The sequence below is a fragment of the Zalophus californianus genome, chromosome 8 (genome assembly GCF_009762305.2).
Source record: "Zalophus californianus isolate mZalCal1 chromosome 8, mZalCal1.pri.v2, whole genome shotgun sequence".
Classification (NCBI taxonomy): domain Eukaryota; kingdom Metazoa; phylum Chordata; class Mammalia; order Carnivora; family Otariidae; genus Zalophus; species Zalophus californianus.
In genome coordinates, this window is record NC_045602.1 from 96,983,087 (window position 1) to 97,002,133 (window position 19,047).

General features: G+C 58.2%; 1 protein-coding gene across 4 annotated transcripts in view; it reads left to right on the forward strand.

Annotated features, from left to right (window-relative positions):
• The window catches only part of RRBP1 (ribosome binding protein 1), a 64,108-nt gene that overhangs the window by 34,211 nt on the left and 10,850 nt on the right, over window positions 1-19,047 (forward strand). For all 4 annotated transcript variants that reach the window (XM_035728954.1, XM_035728953.1, XM_035728955.1 and 1 more), the window contains exons 3-11: window positions 3,572-3,720; window positions 4,955-5,077; window positions 8,646-8,798; window positions 9,253-9,371; window positions 11,815-11,968; window positions 13,764-13,902; window positions 15,794-15,972; window positions 16,117-16,142; window positions 18,892-18,982. In XM_035728954.1, the coding sequence (XP_035584847.1) occupies window positions 3,572-3,720; window positions 4,955-5,077; window positions 8,646-8,798; window positions 9,253-9,371; window positions 11,815-11,968; window positions 13,764-13,902; window positions 15,794-15,972; window positions 16,117-16,142; window positions 18,892-18,982 (1,133 nt within the window). The remainder of the gene's footprint in view (window positions 1-3,571; window positions 3,721-4,954; window positions 5,078-8,645; window positions 8,799-9,252; window positions 9,372-11,814; window positions 11,969-13,763; window positions 13,903-15,793; window positions 15,973-16,116; window positions 16,143-18,891; window positions 18,983-19,047) is intronic.

The following is a 19,047-nucleotide window of genomic DNA, read 5'->3' on the forward strand; positions in this document are numbered from 1 at the left end:
GCATCGTTGCAAACATTTTGGGATTTAATCTTTGCAGTGAGGCTGTGAGAGGGGAAAGATTGATTTTTACCCCCATTTCGCAGATGAGGAAACCTGAGACTAAGGGAGGTGAAGCAACTTGCCCAAGGACGCCCAGGCAGACAGGACTGAGCTGGAATTTGAGCCCAGGCCACCTGGCTCAGGGGCCTTGTTCTGACCATGGTTTCCCATTGCCCAAGGGCAGAGGTGACCTGCAGGCCGGACCTGGCCCACAGATGTGTTCAATCCCACAGTGGTTTGATTTATTTATTTTTCATTGAGGTAGCTGTCAGCACTAAAGGTCAGGAGATGACATAAAAATCTCGTTTCTGGCTCTCCCTGGCAAGTCCGCACCTCTGAGAGTTCTGGCCCAGACCCCATGGAAGCCATCCCCTAGAGGTGAAGGAACATGTCCAAGGCCGCCTCACTCAGGAGGCTGCCCCCTGAGTCAGACCGGTGTTTGCAGGGCCCAGCCCCTGAGGCTGTTCACTGGGTCTCCTGCCGGACGGGTCTGGATTACTCCAGAGCGATGAGACATTGGTCCTGTCTCTCCACTCTTTGCTTTCCTGCTGTGTCCTTCTTCTTCGAGGCCTCCCTGCTTGTCCATTCCTGGTATTTCAGACTCACAGAGGTGGGCAAAGCATAGGGCTGTAGGAGCAGGCCCTCAGGGAGCTGACCCCACTAGGATTCACCGGCTCATGGTCTTTAGCAGGTTGGTGGCTTAACAGACAAGACATTGGTCTTTGACAAGTTTATTTTAGTGCCTTAAGATTTCACTCTTCGCGTATTTGCTGGAGATGTGTAACGCTCCAGCATGTGTTAGCTCCTGTTAGCACATTACTTGTTGGTGGGAGTCAGTGTGCCCATTTCCCAGGAAGAAGCATCAAAGTGAGCTTAGTGCCACTGGTTTGGTGAGAGGATCTTGAAACGCAGAAGTAAATGCATTTCACATGGAGTCCTGAAGTTCTGGTTTCTGCTTCTAAGTACTTTTTTCTTTCATTTTTACTTCCCCTGCTTTGGGGAGAGTAAAGACGGCACCATTCTTACCTAAAAGACTTAATGAAAAATTGTAAAGTTGTGGCTCTCTAAATATAATTTAAAAGATAGTGTCCATATGAACATAGGGAAGGCCATGGAAGTTTCTCTGGGGAGATTGGGCAAGGGGCAAGGGAGAGTTCAATTTTGGGGCACGTAGCTTTGGATTGTTTCACTTGTTCAGGGTTTTGTGACTTGGTTCACTGAAATATCTAATAAAATGTAATAGAATTAGATTAGAAAGTTTGCATAAAGGTGAATGGCACTCACAGAATACTCTTGGAAACGTGCTGGGGTCCATCTCCCTGGCCCTCCAGGAGGGCAGCGCAGTTGAGACCACTGGAGTAGGTCTGTGAGGAAGCAGCCCCATGGCGAAGCATAGCTCTTTTATCTAGACGCAGTGCAGGAGGGACTGTGGGGCCTCGAAGGAAGGGTTTATCCACCATCCTTCTAGGCGAGTCTTCGAGAGAGGCCTGAGCCCCTGGTTGGTGTGAGGCCTCTGTAGGGACAGGGGCCACCACGGCTTTAGCAGGGCATGCTTGGGGTGCAGGGTCCCAGGGCTGGAAAGGAGTAGCCCAGCCTGTCCACCAGAAAAGACAGTGTGAGCTGCACCTGTGAGCTCTGTATGTAATTCAGACTTTCCTAGTAGCCACGCAATAAAAGGCAAACACGAAGCAAAGAGAATTAATTTGTGATATATTTTATTTAACCCAGTTTACTCCAAGTACTATCATTTCAGCATGCAGTCGATACAGAAAATTATTACAGATATTTTACTTTTTTTTTTCATACCAAGTCTTCCAAACCTGGGGTGTACTGGTACTTTGTAGCACACCCAGGTTCACGCCAGCTGCATTTCAAGTGCCCAGGAGCCCTGCGTGGCTGGTGGCCGGCATGTTGGGACAGCGCAGGAGTAGACCTTTCCTGAGTCAGGAAGGGACACTGCAGGGGTCAGCCTCAGAGGGGCTGTCCTGCCCCGTCTGACTCCAGCTGTGTCTTTGAAAGAGTAGACTTCCCTCTTCTGGAAAACCTTGGCAGTAAGCCTCTGTCTACAGGCTGAGGAGGAAAAGCAGGGGGGCTTGTAAACCAAAATGCTAACAGTGGGGTTTTCTTCCAATAGTGAACTCGAGGGGGGCTTTTGCTTTGTTTTTGGCTCAGCTGTAGTCAGAATGTTTTTTCTAGTGTGTATAAGTTTACCACTAAAATTATTTCATATTATATACATATCTCAATGAAAAGGAGAGAGGCTGAAGGGAGCGTGCACCCCACCCCCGCCTCATTTTCGTGACACCCTTGAGCGCTTAGGTCTTTCAGCCTGGTTATTTTTACTCTCCCCAGCTTCACTGGGGTAAGAAATTCTACGACGAAGGTGCTCATAGCAACCAGCTCGCCCACGCCCCACATTCCCCCCGTTAAGGTATCATGCTGACTGCTTTGACTTGCGATGAAAATATTGTGACTAGTCAGTGAAAATATTGTGACAGGCCAGAGAATTTAGGGTTGCCATGGAAACCTTCCCCATTCATTGTCCTCAGTGAGGTGGGCTTAGCCGAAGGTGCCTCGGCAGGCTGGCCTGTTTCCCTTATGTCACTCCTCTGTGGCTCCCCAGTCAGTGGGCTGTGGAGAAGATCCAGGCATTTTGCGGGGGGGGGGGGGGTTGCTGCCAGGTGGGGCACCTCAGTTCACCCTGTCCTGTCTTCGAGGCTGCCTGAGAGCCTGCAGTGTGAGTGTGTGTGTGTGTGTGTGTGTGTGAGTGTGTGTGTGTGTGTGTGTGTGTGTGGTGGGGGACACCAGGAGCACTGCAGAAGTGACAGGTGGCTATTGGCCTCCAGAAGGTCACTTATGGACTGACAAGTGGACAGGCCCATTGTGGAAAGAACCAAGCCCAGCCTCCCCTCTCCTAAAACCGGCCTTAGGCTTCATAAAGCCGGAGATAGTGTTTGAACCCAGTGACTGGGAAGAGCCTCCTTCTGCCCTGGACCACAGAGGTGTAGCCTGAGAGATAAGAGCCTTTGCTTTCTGTCTTCCTCTCATAACTCTTACGGCTCTGGGGTCTGTGTGCATGAGGGGCCGGGGCCGTGGGGCTCGGTCATGGCAGGGCGTTTAACCTTGCTGGGCCGTGTGGGATGAGAACTGGACCAAGCAGTTTGCTGGAAAAAGAAGGAAGGAAAAAAGTAGCTTTGGGGAAAGTATGCCTTGCTTAATTCTGTTCATTTTGACGATAACATAGGAGGGGGCATCTCCCCCAATCCAGGAAAACAGCCTTTCTTTCCTCGGGGACCTCTCCCCCTCTGCTGTCTTTGGGCAGTTGGGAGGACCGTGCAGGGACCCATAGTCTGGTCCATTTCTCAGTACTCCGAAAGAGCTTGGGGAACCCAGGCAGGCTCTGCACTCAGCCTGCACAGTGCCAGGCAGCTGGACAGCCCTCGGCTCTGCCTGGCCCTGCTGCTTCGAGGCAGAACCAGCTTGGTTGCTGGGTCTGAGGGTAAGTCCCTGCTCCTTCTCTCTCACTGCACAGGGCCGCCGGACTCCGACAGCCCTCTCTACCTCCCCTACAAGACGCTGGTCTCCACGGTTGGAAGCATGGTGTTCAACGAGGGGGAGGCCCAGCGGCTCATTGAGATCCTGTCCGAGAAGGCTGGCATCATTCAGGACACCTGGCATAAGGTGGCCCCAACCCTCCCTGCTCTCCGCTTAGAGCCGGCGAGTTGCAGTACTCGCCTGGCCCTGGGGCCCCAGCCTCCCCTGAATGATCCCATTGGGCTGGCCGTGAGCGGCTTGCTAAGATGCACAGAGGTCATAAAATAGCCTCCACTTGCCTCTCGGCAGAACACTGCCACCCCTGTTCAGACACAGGCTGCATGACTCACCCCGCACACGCTTTGGCTTCTGCCCCAGCCCAGCCACAGAGACAGGAAGGCCGTTACGGGCCAGGGCCGGGCTCTGTGTTACACGCGCCTGACGGGGCACACGGGAGCTGCGGCCCAGCTGGCTTGTGGCTGGGGCTCGGATGCAGGACAGAAGGTATAGGGACACACTGTGTGGTCAGGGGGCCCTGTGACGGTCTTGGAAGCACCTTCCTCTGCTGTCCCACTGCCACTGGGGGCCACCTCAGAGGCTCGCACTTGCCCTGTGGTGGTGGCGGCAAGTGAGCTGCCCCCGGGAGATGCTGCGTGGCACGTGTTTGTTCCTTATTCCAGAGTCGGAACTGTAGGTAATTGTGCTAGAGAATTTTGTGGCACACTAGTGGTTACTGATGTCGGGGGGTGTCCTGAGAGTCAGGCCAGTGGCCCCTGCCCTGAGGCCAGTGGGGCTTACTCCCTTCCTGGCCCTCGCTGAGGTGGACACATGGTGCAGTCACAGGGGAGCTCCTCCCTCAGTGGGCCTTGGGGGAGGGAAGGGTGTCTCCTGGCGTGTGAGTGACTGGAGGAGGTCAAGAGGACCAGTCCTCCAAGGAGACAGTCCCGGACTCACCTCAGGCCACTATCCCCAAAGTAGATCTCCGCTCCCAAGGTCTCCACACTTCAGCTAGCAGCCTGCAGGCTTCACATAGCAGCTAAGGGGTGGGCACCGGAAGCAGTGACTCATTGCCCCTCAGTGGGGTAGGAAGAGGCCCTGGCCACCATTGGCCCCAGTTAGTGGGAAACACCATGCCCCTAAAAACTAGCCCAGAGAACCGAAGCTTTTGGTCTAAAGAGCTCCTAAGTACAGTGGGCCTAGAGGCTTGGCAGCCCGGGTGGCTGAGGTCGGGGTGCCTTTCCCAGAAGTGAGTGGAGTCGGGGTAGAACCGGCTCATATAGAAGCCCCATCCCACTTGATCAGGGCCCTGCTCTCTCTTGTCGTGGGTCCCGGTCTAATTGGTGGAGCCCCTCTGTTAACGCTGCTCTGTGGGCACTTGTAGGCCACTCAGAAGGGCGACCCCGTGGCAGTTCTGAAGCGCCAGCTGGAAGAGAAGGAGAAGCTGCTGGCCACAGAGCAGGAGGACGCGGCTGTCGCCAAGAGCCGACTGAGGGAGCTCAACAAGGTACACCAGCGTGCACGCCCTGTCCCGAGCACCCCCGGGCCGTGGCCAGTGCTGCCCCTGCATTGTGGGCCGGCCTTCCCGCCTTGGCGCCCGGCTCGGGCCTGCCGGCTTGCGACTGCCCCCCACATTGGTGCGTCTGTGGCTGGCTGGGAGCCTGACGACCTGCTGCTGGATTGCCTGTGCCGACCCTTGGCTAGCTGTGGGGGTGGCAGCCCCTCCCCATGACCACGTGACTAAGAATGTATGGACGTTAAGTTGGGGCTTAGGGCCCTCAGTTTGTGATGGGCCATCTTTTTAGGGTACGCACCCTGAAAGGAGGTTGGGCCCAGTGGATCCACGGTGGTTTTGTTGAAAATTGGAGCAAAAACTCGTGGGGAGGGGAGTGAAGGAGCTGCTCTTCTCCCCTTTTCTGCTGTTTGTGGAGCAGACCTGCGGGGAAGTGGCTGGCTCCTTAGCATCAGCTGACGGCTTGCCACCCAGGTAACACTTGTACTTCCTGAATGATAGTCATGGGTCCGTGCTGCCGCCGAGGGCTGGGGGCATCATTCACGATGTGTCAGGACACATGACACAAGGGGCCACTCCCCTCACCCCCCCGGCCACCCCTGTCAGAACTCACTGGGCTTTGTCCCTTGCCTCTCTCTTGAGAGCCCTACCTCTCCCAGCCCACCCAGTTCGAAAGCTGTCTTTTTCAGTAAAATTCTGTGGCTTGCTCTCACCCTCTGGCTGCTTACCTGCCTTTTCTGTCTGGGCGGTAGGCCCAGGGAGATGGCCTAGGACTGGTGATGTCCCACACGGTCTGGCCCACAGCCCTTTCTCAGGGCCCCTCTGTCTGCTTGTTCGAGAATAGTCGGAAACAAGGCAGCCTGAGTTTCTGACCCCAGTTGGAGGGATGTGAAGTTTGTGCAGTGGGGATGGCAAGAGCTGAAGATGAGCCTCTGGGTGGTTACTCTTGGTTAATGCTCCACCCAGGAGAAGAAAAGAAAAAAAGGCAGGTCTCTGTGGCCTTCCTTAGAGCTCGGTAGGCTTCTGCCCGGTGGGCCCCATCATCTCTGTCAAGACTCTCCACATGCAGCCTTCATGTGAGCCCGTCTTGGCTCGTTGGTTAAATACAGGGGGAGCCACTCACCCTGCTCCCAGGAGCTGGCTGTGCAGCTTCCCCGCCTTGGCTGGTGACGTGCCATGGGCCAGAGTGGATGTGCCATGAAAGAGGGCCAGCTGGGCAGCACACCAGTGGTTAAGTCTGTGGCTTCGGGGAGCCTTCCTTCTGTATTCTCTTTCCGGACAACGAGAAATCCCTGTGAAATTTGTTGGTCCCCCCCCCCCCCCCCAATAAAGGTCAAGTGAGAAGAACAGGAGTGAGCATTCCCATAGCTGCTCGGCCGTGTGGCTGTCTGGCTAGTTCCTTGTGCCTGCCCCCTTGAATTTCGGCTGAGCTGGAGGTGTGATGCCTGAGTGGGTGCAGCCTCTGACAGTCACAGTGGCCTGTTTCTTCTCCATTCCTGGGGATCTCCAGCCACTGAGGGCAGGGCAGCGGGCGCAAGGCGGGAGTGTACCCCACAGGAGGCCCCTTAGATGCTGCCCCTCATGCTGGACACTTACTGCTCTCTCTCAGTGGTGGCCACTTGACAAGATTTCCAAAACCACAGTGGCAGCCCACCTGATAGGGTAACTCCCAGTCTGCAAGCTGCAGGGCCCTGTGAGCCACGCGGGGACACCCCCTCGGTGCTCATTACCCTTCCTGCTCCGAGGCGTCCAGCCAGGCCCCCCTCCCCTGGCCACACTCTCCTCCCTGCAGCCCCAGGAGGCCCTTTTGGGCTCCCGAGTGCTGATGTGGTCCTGTGAGGCCCTCTTTAAGCTCTGCCAGTGGCTCCTAATCCTCAGACCGGAGCCTGCACCCCTGAGCGCCTGCTCCATCCGCTCCCCCAACACGTGGCCTTTCGTTGCCGCCCCTGGGCCTCTCCTCCTGCCCCTCCCTTCGCCTCAAAGGCCTTTCGCTGCATAGCTGGTTGGATATTTTCTCCTTATCCTTGAGGACCTCTTTGGCCTCCCTCCCTCGGGAAGCCTTCCAGAGCCCTGTTTTCTTCTCCCAGATTCCGGAGGTCATCACCGCAAGCATATGTCATTGTGTCTGTCCCCTGTGATCCTGGCCACCTAGCCTGGCTCGGCCTCATAGGCTGCTTGTTAGTGAGTGGCCACCGAGGCCCAGGGCCAGCACACAGCTCAGAGGAAGCCTTCCCAGCCCTGGGTGATGTATCTCCCCCAGGGCTCCGTGAGGTCAGCTATAAAATGGGGATCGTGACCCCCATCTTACTGAGAGAATGGAGTGAGACACTCGCTTGTGTCAGAGTGGATGCACAGTGGTGGCTACCTCTCCCGTTCGGGTAGATAATCAGTGAAGTGTCCCTTTGTGTTGACCTCATGCTCCTGTGGGCTCACCCCCTGAGCAGGGCCAGGAAGATGACTGTGTGACTGGTGAGGCCATGGGGTCCCAGATGGTCTCAGGGAAGGCTGGGCACCCATAGCAGCTCTGGCGCCCAGCGGCCACCGCATCTGCCTAGCTCCTCCCCTAGCCTCTGATTTGCTTCCGTCCCAGCCCCAGGGGACACTCTGGCCCTTGGGGATGTGTCTCCCTGGCAGCCCTGGCCTGGAGAGCAAGAGGATTTCCCACTTCTCTGGTCTCTTGCCTGGGATAGGGATGGGACAGGGCCTGGAATCTGTGAGATGCTTTGTCACCGTGGTCACCCAGGGTAGTTGGGCCCACACCAAGGTAGTTTTTAGCCTGGCTGGAGGCGCACTGGACGGGGAGCACCCCCAGCCCCAAGGGCCTCTTTGCATTAGCCTTCCTTCAGTTGTCACTCTGCTTCCCATGGCTTCCGGCCATTGTCATTCTTTCAGGAATGACATAGACTCCAGCCAACCCATCTCCCTTGACCAGCCCTTCCCACCCTGTGCTTTGCCTCCGCCTGAGGCTTTGGGTCCTCGGGCCCCAGCATCCTGTGCTCACCATGGGCATCTGACGCTGAGCAGAGCAGGTGCTCCCTAGGCTGAGTGGGAGGACCGAGCAGCTGCACCGGAGACCCAGGCCCTCCAGGAGTGGGGCCAACCCCCTAGTCATGGTGGGACGGGCATTGTCTCTTTCCCCACCCCAGCATCAAGGCCCACTGCCTCTTCGGTCCTGATACAAGCCCTCGAGTAGCCGTCCCGGGGCCTGGACGTCTGGGACCCAGCCTAGCCAGGGTGCTGTCACCCCAGCAGGGCTGAGCCAGTAGTCCAGGAGAGCGCAGGACCGTGTGGCGTGTTTATATAGCTTTCTGTGTCCGCTGCCTTCATGTGGCCAAAGCCTGACGTTGAGCCTCCAACCGATGAGGCCAGCAGGGTTTTCCGGGGACCCCTTGTTGTCTCCTGCTGGTTCTCTGTGGTGGCCAGCTTGGTGTGTCTGGGAACTCAGGAGGGAGGCCAGCCCCAGGTGATGAGGTGATGTCTGGGCTGTGAGGACGTTGGTCTCGCCTGACAGGCTCCCTCCCTCACTCGCCTAACTGCCTCTCTGCCGTCTGCACTCTCCTAGGAGCTGGCAGCAGAGAAGGCTAAGGCAGCGGCTGGGGAGGCCAAGGTGAAGAAGCAGCTCGTGGCCCGGGAGCAGGAGATCACAGCCGTGCAGGCGCGCATGCAGGCCAGCTACCGGGAGCATGTGAAGGAGGTGCAGCAGCTGCAGGGCAAGGTGGGCCGCGGCTGGGGGGCCTGGTCAGTTGGCGCTGGAGGATGCCCGGGGGGAGGGGGGAGGGGGGAAGGGGGCGGGGGGGGGGGGGAGCGGTCTTCAGAGGGCAGGAAATGAGGCTCCCTGGGGGCCGTTGTAGGCTGTGGCTTGTGGCTCTGTGCTTGGTGTCAGAGCACTTAACACAGCTTCATCAGAGGCAGCAAAGCCCGGAGCGGGCCTGAGGCTCGGGCCGAGTGCTCGTTGCCTGGAGGCTGTAAACGGAGGCGGAGGGGAGAGAGGACATGCGTGCTGGGGATCCCCCCCGCCCTGATGCTGGGACTGGGGCAGTTTTAAGGGGTCCTCCTCCCCTCTGGTGTGGAGAAGGTGATGCCCTTGGTGCATTTGTCTGTGGGCTGGGACCTCCCTGGCCTGGCTCCAGAAGCTGGCTCTCTCTGATGCCCCTTCACTGACTTTCCAGATCCGGACTCTTCAGGAGCAGCTGGAGAATGGCCCTAACACTCAGCTGGCCCGACTGCAGCAGGAGAACTCCATCCTGAGGGATGCGTTGAACCAGGCCACGAGCCAGGTGGAGAGCAAGTAAGCTCAGCACCCCCTTCAGACAGCATGAGGGCCTGTTCCTGGGGCTCCAGAGCTGGGGAGGATTCCGCAAGCCTCCCTCGAGGCTGTGCAGGTGCACTCTATGTTCTTACTGGACGTGGGGCTGGTGTGGCAGCCTTGCGTGGGCCCCCCACGTGAGCACATGGGGCTGGCAGTGCCCTTGCACACCCACCCCGTTGAGGGCTCTGGCCTGACTCTCCATCCCCCTGTCTGGTTCTGAGTGGCCGAGCCTTCTGGTGCGTGGCCAGCATCCTCACATGTGGTCAAGGCCCCAGGGAGAGTTGGCGAGCCCCAGCCTGCCCGGGCCCAGTGTCCACGTGATCAGGGGCCTCTCGGGTCCTGGCTGGTGCTGGCATCTGGACTTCCTGGGGAGCAGATACTTCTTCCATGTCTGTCTTTACAACATCCTGATAGGAGGCTTTTCAGAACTTGTGATGCTGGCCCAGAGTATCAGGGGCTAGCAGAGTGTCCAGAATCAGAGTTCAGTGGGGATGTGCGGACCCTCTGTAGGCCTGAGCCCCTGGATTCTCCGCTGGAGATGGGGGCTCCTGTGCAGGAAGGGACATTTGCCTCTGACGCACTGGTAGTAAGGAGTAAATACCCCTCCACAGCCCTCGGCCCAGCCGGCTTAGCAGGGCTCTTGCTCTCAGCCTTGCCTGTCAGGAGCTCAAGTGCCAAGGGGTCCAGTAAGCTGGCCGACCCCACAGGGCAGCAGTGACCTCACCGAATGAAGGGCAGCGCGGCTCAGACTTCCTGATTTGAGCATTACAGTCTCAACAGGCTGGCCCAGAAGAAGCCCCATTGCGTTTTCTTTTGATTCACACTTTTTTGCCTTCTCTTGACCTGAAGTCTCCCAAAGGGACTTTCTGGGGTTCTGTGTCATCCCCAGAGCATCCCTGGTTGCCGAGAGGGGCGCTGACAAAGACAGAGGGCACTGGTGTCCTCTGTCCTTTAGCTGCAAGTCAGGTGGGGACACTGTTGGCCCAGGAGCTGGACCAGGGCGGGGAGTCTGTGTCTGTGTGTTTGGTTTTGCCCGGGGCAGAGGGGGAGCTGGGGCGGGGGCGGGCAGAGTCTGATCTAAAGGCCTCCTTCCCCAGGCTGGTCCCTTCTGTCTGGAGGTCCCCTCTGGGTGTGCGTGTGTGCATATCTTCATCTCCGGCCTGGCCTGTCAGCAGGCTGGGAGTTGGTTGGTGGGGGGTGGCTGTGGTTTCCTTAGCAGCTACAAGCAGAAGGTGAATGTGGGGAGGGAGGGACGCTCTGGCATCCCCTGTCACGTAGAATCCATTGCAGCCTCCTGAGAAAGCTAGGAGCCTGTAGACCTGTCACTCTGAGGTGGCAGCCACTGACTCATTCGTGGAAGCTCTGCCCTGTGTGTGGTCGGTGGCACCGGGCCCTGCCCAGAGCTCCAGAGCAGTCCCAAGGAGCCGCCCACCGAGCCTCCCATCTCCGGCCCCAGGTGCTGGAGTCCAGCCTTTCCTGCAAGCTCTCCCGTCTTGAATCTTGGCCTTCTAGAGCGTGAGCCGACGGCCCTGCAGAGGGCTTTGGGACGGCCACCCTGGTGCAGCTGGGAAAAGCCAGGTGCAGAGAGGTGGGAGCCACTTACCCCTCGACCAGCAGAGCACAGCTGCTCCTGGCTGGCCTTCTTGCCTTCACCTGGTCTGCTGCCACCTTGCAGGGTGGTGGGCAGTCTTGTCTGTCCCCTTTGGCCTGGTACTGGCCCTTGGCCAGACAGTCGTTCCTGCCTTGAAGAGATGTCTTGTGTCCTAGTGAAGGAGGCCTCCTCACACTGGGGAAGGCAGGTCTGGAGCTGCCTTTCTTCTTTGTTTAATCAAGTTTCCTCCCTTCACTTCTGGACTTGTCACAGGTCCTGAGATCCAGCTTTTGCGCAGTGTTGAAAGGGTCTCTTTGGTCAAGTGCCTCAGCCCCCCCACTTCCGGTGGCCTGCGGGCCTAGCTGTGGTCTAGTTGGCGAGGGAAGTGGGGTGCGTGGGTTCCAGCTGGCTGCCCCCTCCCCGCCTGGCAGGGGTACCATGGCCAGTCAGCCTGCGTCTGGAACTTGTTTGGTCCTAGATCAGTGAGGAGAAGGGGTGTCTTGCCCCTTTCTCTGAATTTCCGGCTGTTTCTGGGCAGGGTTGCCTTGGGATATTGTTGTGCACATTTTGCTCTTTGCTCTGTATGGTCCGCACACCATGCCAGTCGGAGAACATCTTCACTAACACACATCAGAACTCAACACGACTATAGAGTACAAGAGGCTTCGGTAATGGCTTCAGGACTTGGGCAACCACTCGTGAAAGAGCAGGTGCCCTGGAGGGAAGGTGCGCCCACTGGCCCCCATCACCCAGGGACAGCTCTTGGGTCCGGCAGGAGCGGACTGGAGGCTGCTTCTGCCCTGCAGTTGGGGGCTGGTGGCTGTCTTGCAGGCAGAACGCTGAGCTGGCCAAGCTCCGGCAGGAACTCAGCAAGGTCAGCAAGGAGCTGGTGGAGAAGTCGGAGGCTGCACGCCAGGAGGAGCAGCAGCGGAAGGCTCTGGAGACCAAGACGGCCGCCTTCGAGAAGCAGGTCCTGCAGCTGCAGGTGAGTGAGGGAGCCGCCCTCTTGGCGCCCTGCGCGCTCTGCCTACTCTGTGCCGAGCGGGGACAGACCAGAGCTTGCTCGGCCACCTTGGGTCATCGCTGGCAGCCAGGATTTTGGCAGCGGGCAGCCCATGCAGGGCTCGGGCAGGAACGCTCAGCCTGCGCCTCGCTAGTAACAGGGAGAGCTAGGTTGCAAGGAATGGGTGCTTTCAGCGTGGTAAGGGTTGTCCTCAGTGCTCCGCGAGCGTTAACTTGGCTAATTCTCATCCTAACCCCATGACGCAGGTGCTGTTGTTATCTGTAATTACCCACAGGGAAATCTGAGGCACAGAGAAGTTAAGTAACTGGTACCAAGTTCACGCAGAGGTGGGGTTTGAACCCTCGGGTCTAGCCCCAGCGCTGTTGGCCACCACCTGTGGTACCGCAGTCTCTGGCTTCGAGGCTGGGTATGTACTCTTCCTTCTCAGCCTCTGGCTGTGGCCTGGAGCTCTTGTCTTCCCAGGAGATTGGCTGTTCTCCCTCGGAGGAAGGTTGTCCCTGTCCCCAAAGTGCACTGGGCAACATCAGCCCAGGGGCTTTGCTGCTTGTTGGCCTGATGACTTCTGGATCCCCCAGCTGGCCAGTTTGGGGGCAGGATGACTGGGTGTGAGGAGCCTTGATGTCATGCCTGCTGTGCATTTAACTTTTCGGGATGAGGAGGAAATCCTGTGGGCCCGAAGGGCTCTGGGCCCTTCTTCAGCTCAGTCACAGAAGTTGGGCCACAGCATGTGGGCCAGTGGGGCTGTCTTGTGGAAGGAACTAACACGACAGACATGAGGACTGATGCCTGGGTGTGTACAAGGGACTAAAAGGGAACACGGTTTGGATGTTTTGGGTGGCAGTGAGATGGATAATTTGGTGTGCGCTGATTTTCATGTCAGGGAGGTCAGCCCCTACCAGTGAGATCAGAACCCCCGGGGTGGGCCTGGCCGTGATTATGTTTTAAAGGTTTCTGGATAGTTCTGCTTCTGGGGCTGGAACCTCCACGCTGGCCCCTAGCTTGCCACCATTAATGTGTGCCATTTCTAAAGGACCAAGGCCTCGGCCTGGCTCTCACCAGTAAGCCCCAGACTCTGAGCGTCTCCTGTTCTCCGAGGCCTTGGGCTCCCATCCCCAGCCTGTGACCACAGAGACTCCCATCTCCTCCCTGACACCAGAGATTCTGGGAGCGGCCGACCACAAGTGGTGAGGGAGGGCGGGGTGTGTGGCTGCCTTCTCTGTGGTCCTGGGGTTGTCCATGAGGCCCCTGGTATCTGCTGGGGATTTCAGAGCCTCAGTGTCCCCATCTGTAACATGGGCATGACCGTAGTACCTGCGTCATGGGCCGGCTAGGGATTAACCATACCGATGCACATACAATCCCTAGAATAGGGCTTTCCCAGAAAAAGAGCTCAACAGATGTGGACCTTGGAAGGGCCTACATAGGAAATCTCCAAGTTAGACTGGAGGTTTAGGTTGAGGGAAGCCTTTCTGTGTCACACAGACGTCGAAATGGGGCTTTTTCTTGTTTGGAACCACTCTTCTTCACCTGAGGCCCCTCCCCGAGAACTTACTCTTCAGGTGCCGGGGTGGGGGGGCCCTCCTGGCGTTCTCAGTGGGTGAGCCGACGTCAGAAATCCAGGCGCATTTTATAATGGTTGTTGGGGCGGGTTGGCAGGATGTGAAGGGCTCTCTGTGGTCCTTGGCCTCAGAGCCAGCTGAGGGTCCAGACTCCGTCTGGCCTCCTCACGGCCTTCTTCCTTCTGCCCGGTCCCCAGGCGTCCCACAAGGAGAGTGAGGAGGCCCTGCAGAAGCGCCTGGACGAGGTCAGCCGGGAACTGTGCCGCTCCCAGACCAGCCACGCCAGCCTGCGGGCAGACGCCGAGAAGGCCCAGGAGCAGGAGCAGCAGATGGCCGGTAAGGGCGGCCCCTTTGCTCCGAGGCTCCCAGCGGGCCTACAGGCGTGCGCCAGATGTGGGTCTGCTCACCGCCCTGGCCCCACTGCCGGGCCGGAACCCCCAAAATGAGTGAGCCCTGTTGGCGAGTGAGGCAGCGTGGGATCCCTGACTCTGCCCTTCAGGTAGTTGTGAGGTGGTGGTGGTGCCCAGCCAGGTGAAGGGCTTGGGCGGGGGGAGCAGAGCCGCCAGGCCCGGGTGCCGGGGTGGAGCTTATGAGCGCTGGGTGTGAGGGGCACAGCTTGCGGGCTGGGCTGGGGAGTTGGGGTGTGGAAGGTGCCTCCAGCTGGAGCCTCCCTTGCCACGGGGCCCGGCCTGGAGCTGTGGTTCTGGGTGAGCTGCAGCACCCCTGAGGCCTTTGCCGGCCTTCTCGACTGCCTCCTTTTGGACCTTTCTGGCTTTGCTGGTTCACTCAGCCCAAGAGGCCGGGTTTAGAAGGTGGGCCCGTGGTCTCCCTAGGCCTATAGGTGACCTTTGCCATCAGAAGAGCGTGGCGTAGTAGGGGGTGCCGAGGGCCCCTGGAGAAATAGAGCAGACGGGGCCAGTGATGGCTCATGAGTATGCGCTGAGCACTGCCCTGGGCACCCAGGGCTTGGCCAGGAGTGAAGCAGAGGCAGCAGGGCCCCGTTCTAGCAGGTAAGACACACACAGGTAGATGGCCATGCATCGACAAGTCACGTAGCGCTGAGCTCTGCAGACTTCGAGTAGCCAACATGACCTAAAGCAGGGTTGGTATGCTATTTCTTTGAAGAGCCATGCATGGGATCTGTCACATTTGCTCAGCTCTGCTGCCCTAATGCAAAAGCAGCCCTAGGCAAGGTATAAACAGACAGACCTGGCTGTGTTCCAATAAAGCTTTATTTACAAAAGCAGATAGTGGGCCAGGAGTAGCCCTTGGGGTAATTTGCTGACCTCTGAATGGGCCAGGTGTGGCTTTAGACTGGATGGTCAGGGAAGCCTCTCTGAGGCGGAGGGAATGTTCAAGCCAAGTCTGGATGACGGGAAGGGAGGGGCTGGTCTCATAAAGACCAGGAAGAGGCAGAATGGCCAGCACAGGGACCCTGAGAATGGGAATGAACTTGAACTTGGCCTGTGTAAGAAATAGATGCATAAGGTTGGCGTGACTGGAACAAGAAGGCAGCTGGCCAGTGTGGGGTCAGAGGGCAGGGCCCAGGTCACCACCCCGCCTGCCCCCCCCCCCCCCCGTGAGGTTTGGGTGCTGTGTGGTGTGAGCACTCAGCACCCCATCTGGGACGGAGATGGCATGAGCCCGTTGTACTTCCGGATGCTTTGGCGCTGGGTGGAGAATGGACCAAAGGAGCAGGAGTGGCCCAGGGGACCAGGGCTGGAGCTTTTGCAGTCCTTCTGTTCAAAGGCAACAGGCTGGGCTCAGGCAGCCCCAGAGGTGCTGGTGAGCCAGGGAAGGATTTGGGAGGCGGTGGGTATGGAACCCACGGGCCTCGCTGGCCTGTGAGAAGTGGGGGGCATGGGGAAGTGGAGCAGCCGGACTAGGAGACTGGGTTGTTTGTCGAGAGTGCTGGCTTCCAGTTGCCCAAGCAGAACTCAGCTGATACAAGCCAGTCTCCCAGAGAACAAATGTTGAACAGCTCCAGCTGGAATCCATTTTAGATTTCCAGCATTTTCCCAGGAGTGATCCGAGGGCATCGTGTGTCCTAGAGAGGTACTTTGTCCATCAGCTAGTAAGATGCCCCAGTGGTCACAACTCTGTCTTAGCAGCCTAGGCACACAGAGGGGGCAGGGGAGGGAACCCTGGGTGCTGTGTGCAGAGGAGAGGTGGTGGGGGTGTCCATCTCAGTGTTTCCCCCCCATCCATCCTTGCTGTCCTTTCTCAGAGCTGCACAGCAAACTGCAGTCCTCCGAGGCGGAGGTGAAGAGCAAGTGCGAGGAGCTGACCGGTCTCCATGGGCAGCTCAAAGAGGCAAGGGCCGAGAACTCGCAGCTCACGGAGAGAATCCGGTCCATTGAGGCCCTGCTGGAGGCGGGCCAGGCCCGGGACACCCAGGCCGCCCAGGTCAGCCTGGGGAAGGGGAGGGAGAAGGCCGCAGTCCATCCTGCCGAGTAGAGAGGGCTGACAGTGGATGGGGCCCTGTCCTGACTAGTTGGCACGAGGGGCTGGTCTCACAGTGACCACGGCGCTTTTTGTCTCTCGTTCCAGGCCAGCCAGGCGGAGCAGCAGGCCCGGTAAGTGGAAACGGAGGGCCACAGCCTCAGCACGGGGCAGTCAGGCTCTTGCCTTTCCCCACTCCCTCCAGTGGCCCTGAGGACAGGGAGCAGACCTGGGTGGGAACGAGGGTCATCCTTGCAAAGAGCTCCTTGCCTCCTCTGGAGGAGCGAGACTCATCTGTGTGGAGAGTGGCAGGTGCCTCAGCCAGGGTAGTTTGCTGACCTCTGAATGGGCCAGGTGTGGCTTTAGACTGGATGATCAGGGAAGCCTCTCTGAGGCAGGGGGAATGTTCAAGCCAAGTCTGGATGACGGGAAGGGAGGGGCTGGTCTCATAAAGACCAGGAAGAGGCAGAATGGAGGCAGACCTTATGCCTCCTCCCGTCTGTCCATCCATCCGTGTCTTGTACGAAGGACTAGCTGGTCAGAGGGTCTCCAAGGCGAGCGAGGGTTACACACCCAGATGGAGAACCCGGGTCGGGGGAGGGGGTCACTCGGCTTTCTGCCCAGATTTGTGATGTCCGTGCAGTTGGGAGCTAAGTCACAGGATTGTCCACAAGGTAAACTTCACTGCTGACAGACCTTGTTTTCTCTCGGCGTTGGTGAGTGACCCAGCACCAGGCTGTGCTCGGAGGACTGTTTGTTTGCTGTTGCTAAGGCTGGAGCCAACACCTGGGGGGAATGGCTTGAGTTGTGGGGCTCAGAGTCCCTGGCCATCACCTCTGGAACACGCATCCCTGGGCAGATGGCCACAGGCTTGGGAGCTGGGTCCTGGCTGCCATGGCCAGGGCTCCACACGGTAGCCACCGGCAGAGAGGCATGAAGGGTGGCCCAGACTGTCAGCTGACAAGGTTCCCTGGGCGGCTGCCAGTGAGTCACCTCCCCTGTGCCTCCTCAGGCCCTGGCGCCTGGTTCTTTCTTAGCTTCAGGCTCTGTGTTTGGGGGCTGAGGAAGGAAGCCAGAGAGCCCAAAATGCCTTGTGGAAGACCCAGAACCAAGCTCTCCATGTCCGTTTCCCAGTGTGCTGCTTTGCAGAAAGCTCAGGTGGACTTCGTTTCTCATGGTATTTGTTGGAGCAGAGAGGTTGTGTTTGATTAGGGTTTTTTGGGTTTTGGGGTTTGGTTTTTTTTTTTGCTTTTGTATTTTAAGATCAGATTCTTGGACCACACGGGGAGCACACAGCAAATGTGTAGGGTGCTTAAATCACATTGCAAATATGGTTAATCCTCATTTTTTGCAACGTGCAGATGTGTTTAGCAGAAATTGGTTTTTTAAGTGTTCTGAATTTGTCAGAAAATTGTGTCTAGGTCAGGCCGTCCTGTTCTGGGTGGAGATGAGTGATCCCACCCAGGTGTTCTGGAACTCGGGCAGTGGCCACCCGGGGGGGTGATTGTCGGCGTGTCCTTGCCACGTGCCTGCTGCCTCCTCCTCCTCGGGGTCTCGTTCTTTTGCATTTGCTCATGGGGTGGTTTGCTGCAGGCGCTTACGTGACGCAGGGGGCTTGAGGGAAAAGCTGTGAGGGCTCCCGGCACAGCTTCAAGGATGGGGTCAAAGGTTCCTTGGGCCTGAAAGCAAGGCCCAAGGAGTCAACTGACTTGAAGGCCTTCCTGACAGCCGGTTTAGAGTAACGAGGTGAGGCAGTGCCATGGTGGCAGCTGCTCCCAGGCAGGGTGCTCAGCCCGCACTTAGATTGCTCAGCCCTAAGATGCGTTAGAATGGTGGTTTTCAAAACGTTTTTGACGGTGGCCCATGAGAACAAATACAGATCAGTATGTCCTCATCGGGCTGGCAGTGGCCCCCTGAGGCTGGCAGCAGCCCCTTCTGGTGGGCACATCCTCGGGTGGGGGCTTCCTTCCAAATTTCAATCCAAGTTAATCACTTCTGGACTTTAGATTTCACGTGTTCCTCAGACCTTCCCTGTCCTAAAACTTAATGTAGAACCTGACATACGAAAGTGCCTGTTTGAAGCCTGCTCCTTGGAATGGCTAGTCCAGCTCTAGCGGTATCAGCCTCTCACTCTGTGGATGATGAGGGTGCTCGAGGCCCACTGGGCTCTTGAGTGTGGGGAGAAGCGTGAAAAGATGGGACTGACATCTCACCTGTGCCATGGTGTCGGGGGGTAATCTGGGGCTGATTCCCGGAGCCTGGGCAGAGACCTGAGGGAGGAGCCTTTGGGTCTCTGCAGACTTAGGTTTTGGATGAAGGATGGTTCTGCTGTACGCGGTGGAGAACAGTAGCGTCCAGAGTCTTGGTTGGGGGCTGGGGGGGAAGGGGACAGCACCACATGAGTCTCCTGCTCAGCAGTCCTGTGAGAAGGCCCCGCCCATGTCTCTGGAGGGCCAGCTGACATGTTCTGTGGGGACAGAGCAGGACCAGGTCGAGCAGGAGCTGCGTACCAGGGGACAGGGCTCAGTTCACTAGAAGAGAAAGCTGGCTGGGTACATCCCTTCCCTGGCCACTGTGGCTGCTCCGACCTCTGCGGCCCCAGCGGCCCGTGTCACCAGGCAGAACTCTGGTGGCCTTTGGGGGCTGCATGCAGCCAGGACCCCGGGCCATTGGGATGAGTGGGGAGGATGGGGCGGGGGTGGTTCCTTGGGCTCCCCTGAAAGCTTGTGCCCTGTGAGGTGGTTGGGGGCAGCGGGAGTGGACTGACCCCAGCCGAGTGGCTCAGGGTGGGCATCTGAGCAGCAGAAGGGGCCCTGCGGAGGCAGGGCCTGGGGACACTGTGGGCACTGGGAGCCCAGCGGTGCCGTCCCTCTCTCCCTTCAGCCTCAAGGAGCTGGAGTCCCAGGTGCGGTGCTTGGAGGAGGAGGCCACTGAGCTCAAGGAGGCCGTTGAGCAGCAGAAAGGGAAGAACAACGTGAGTGCTGAGGGGCACGGGCTTGAGGCTGGGCTTGTGTGAACCGCAGCCCTCACCCCTCAGGA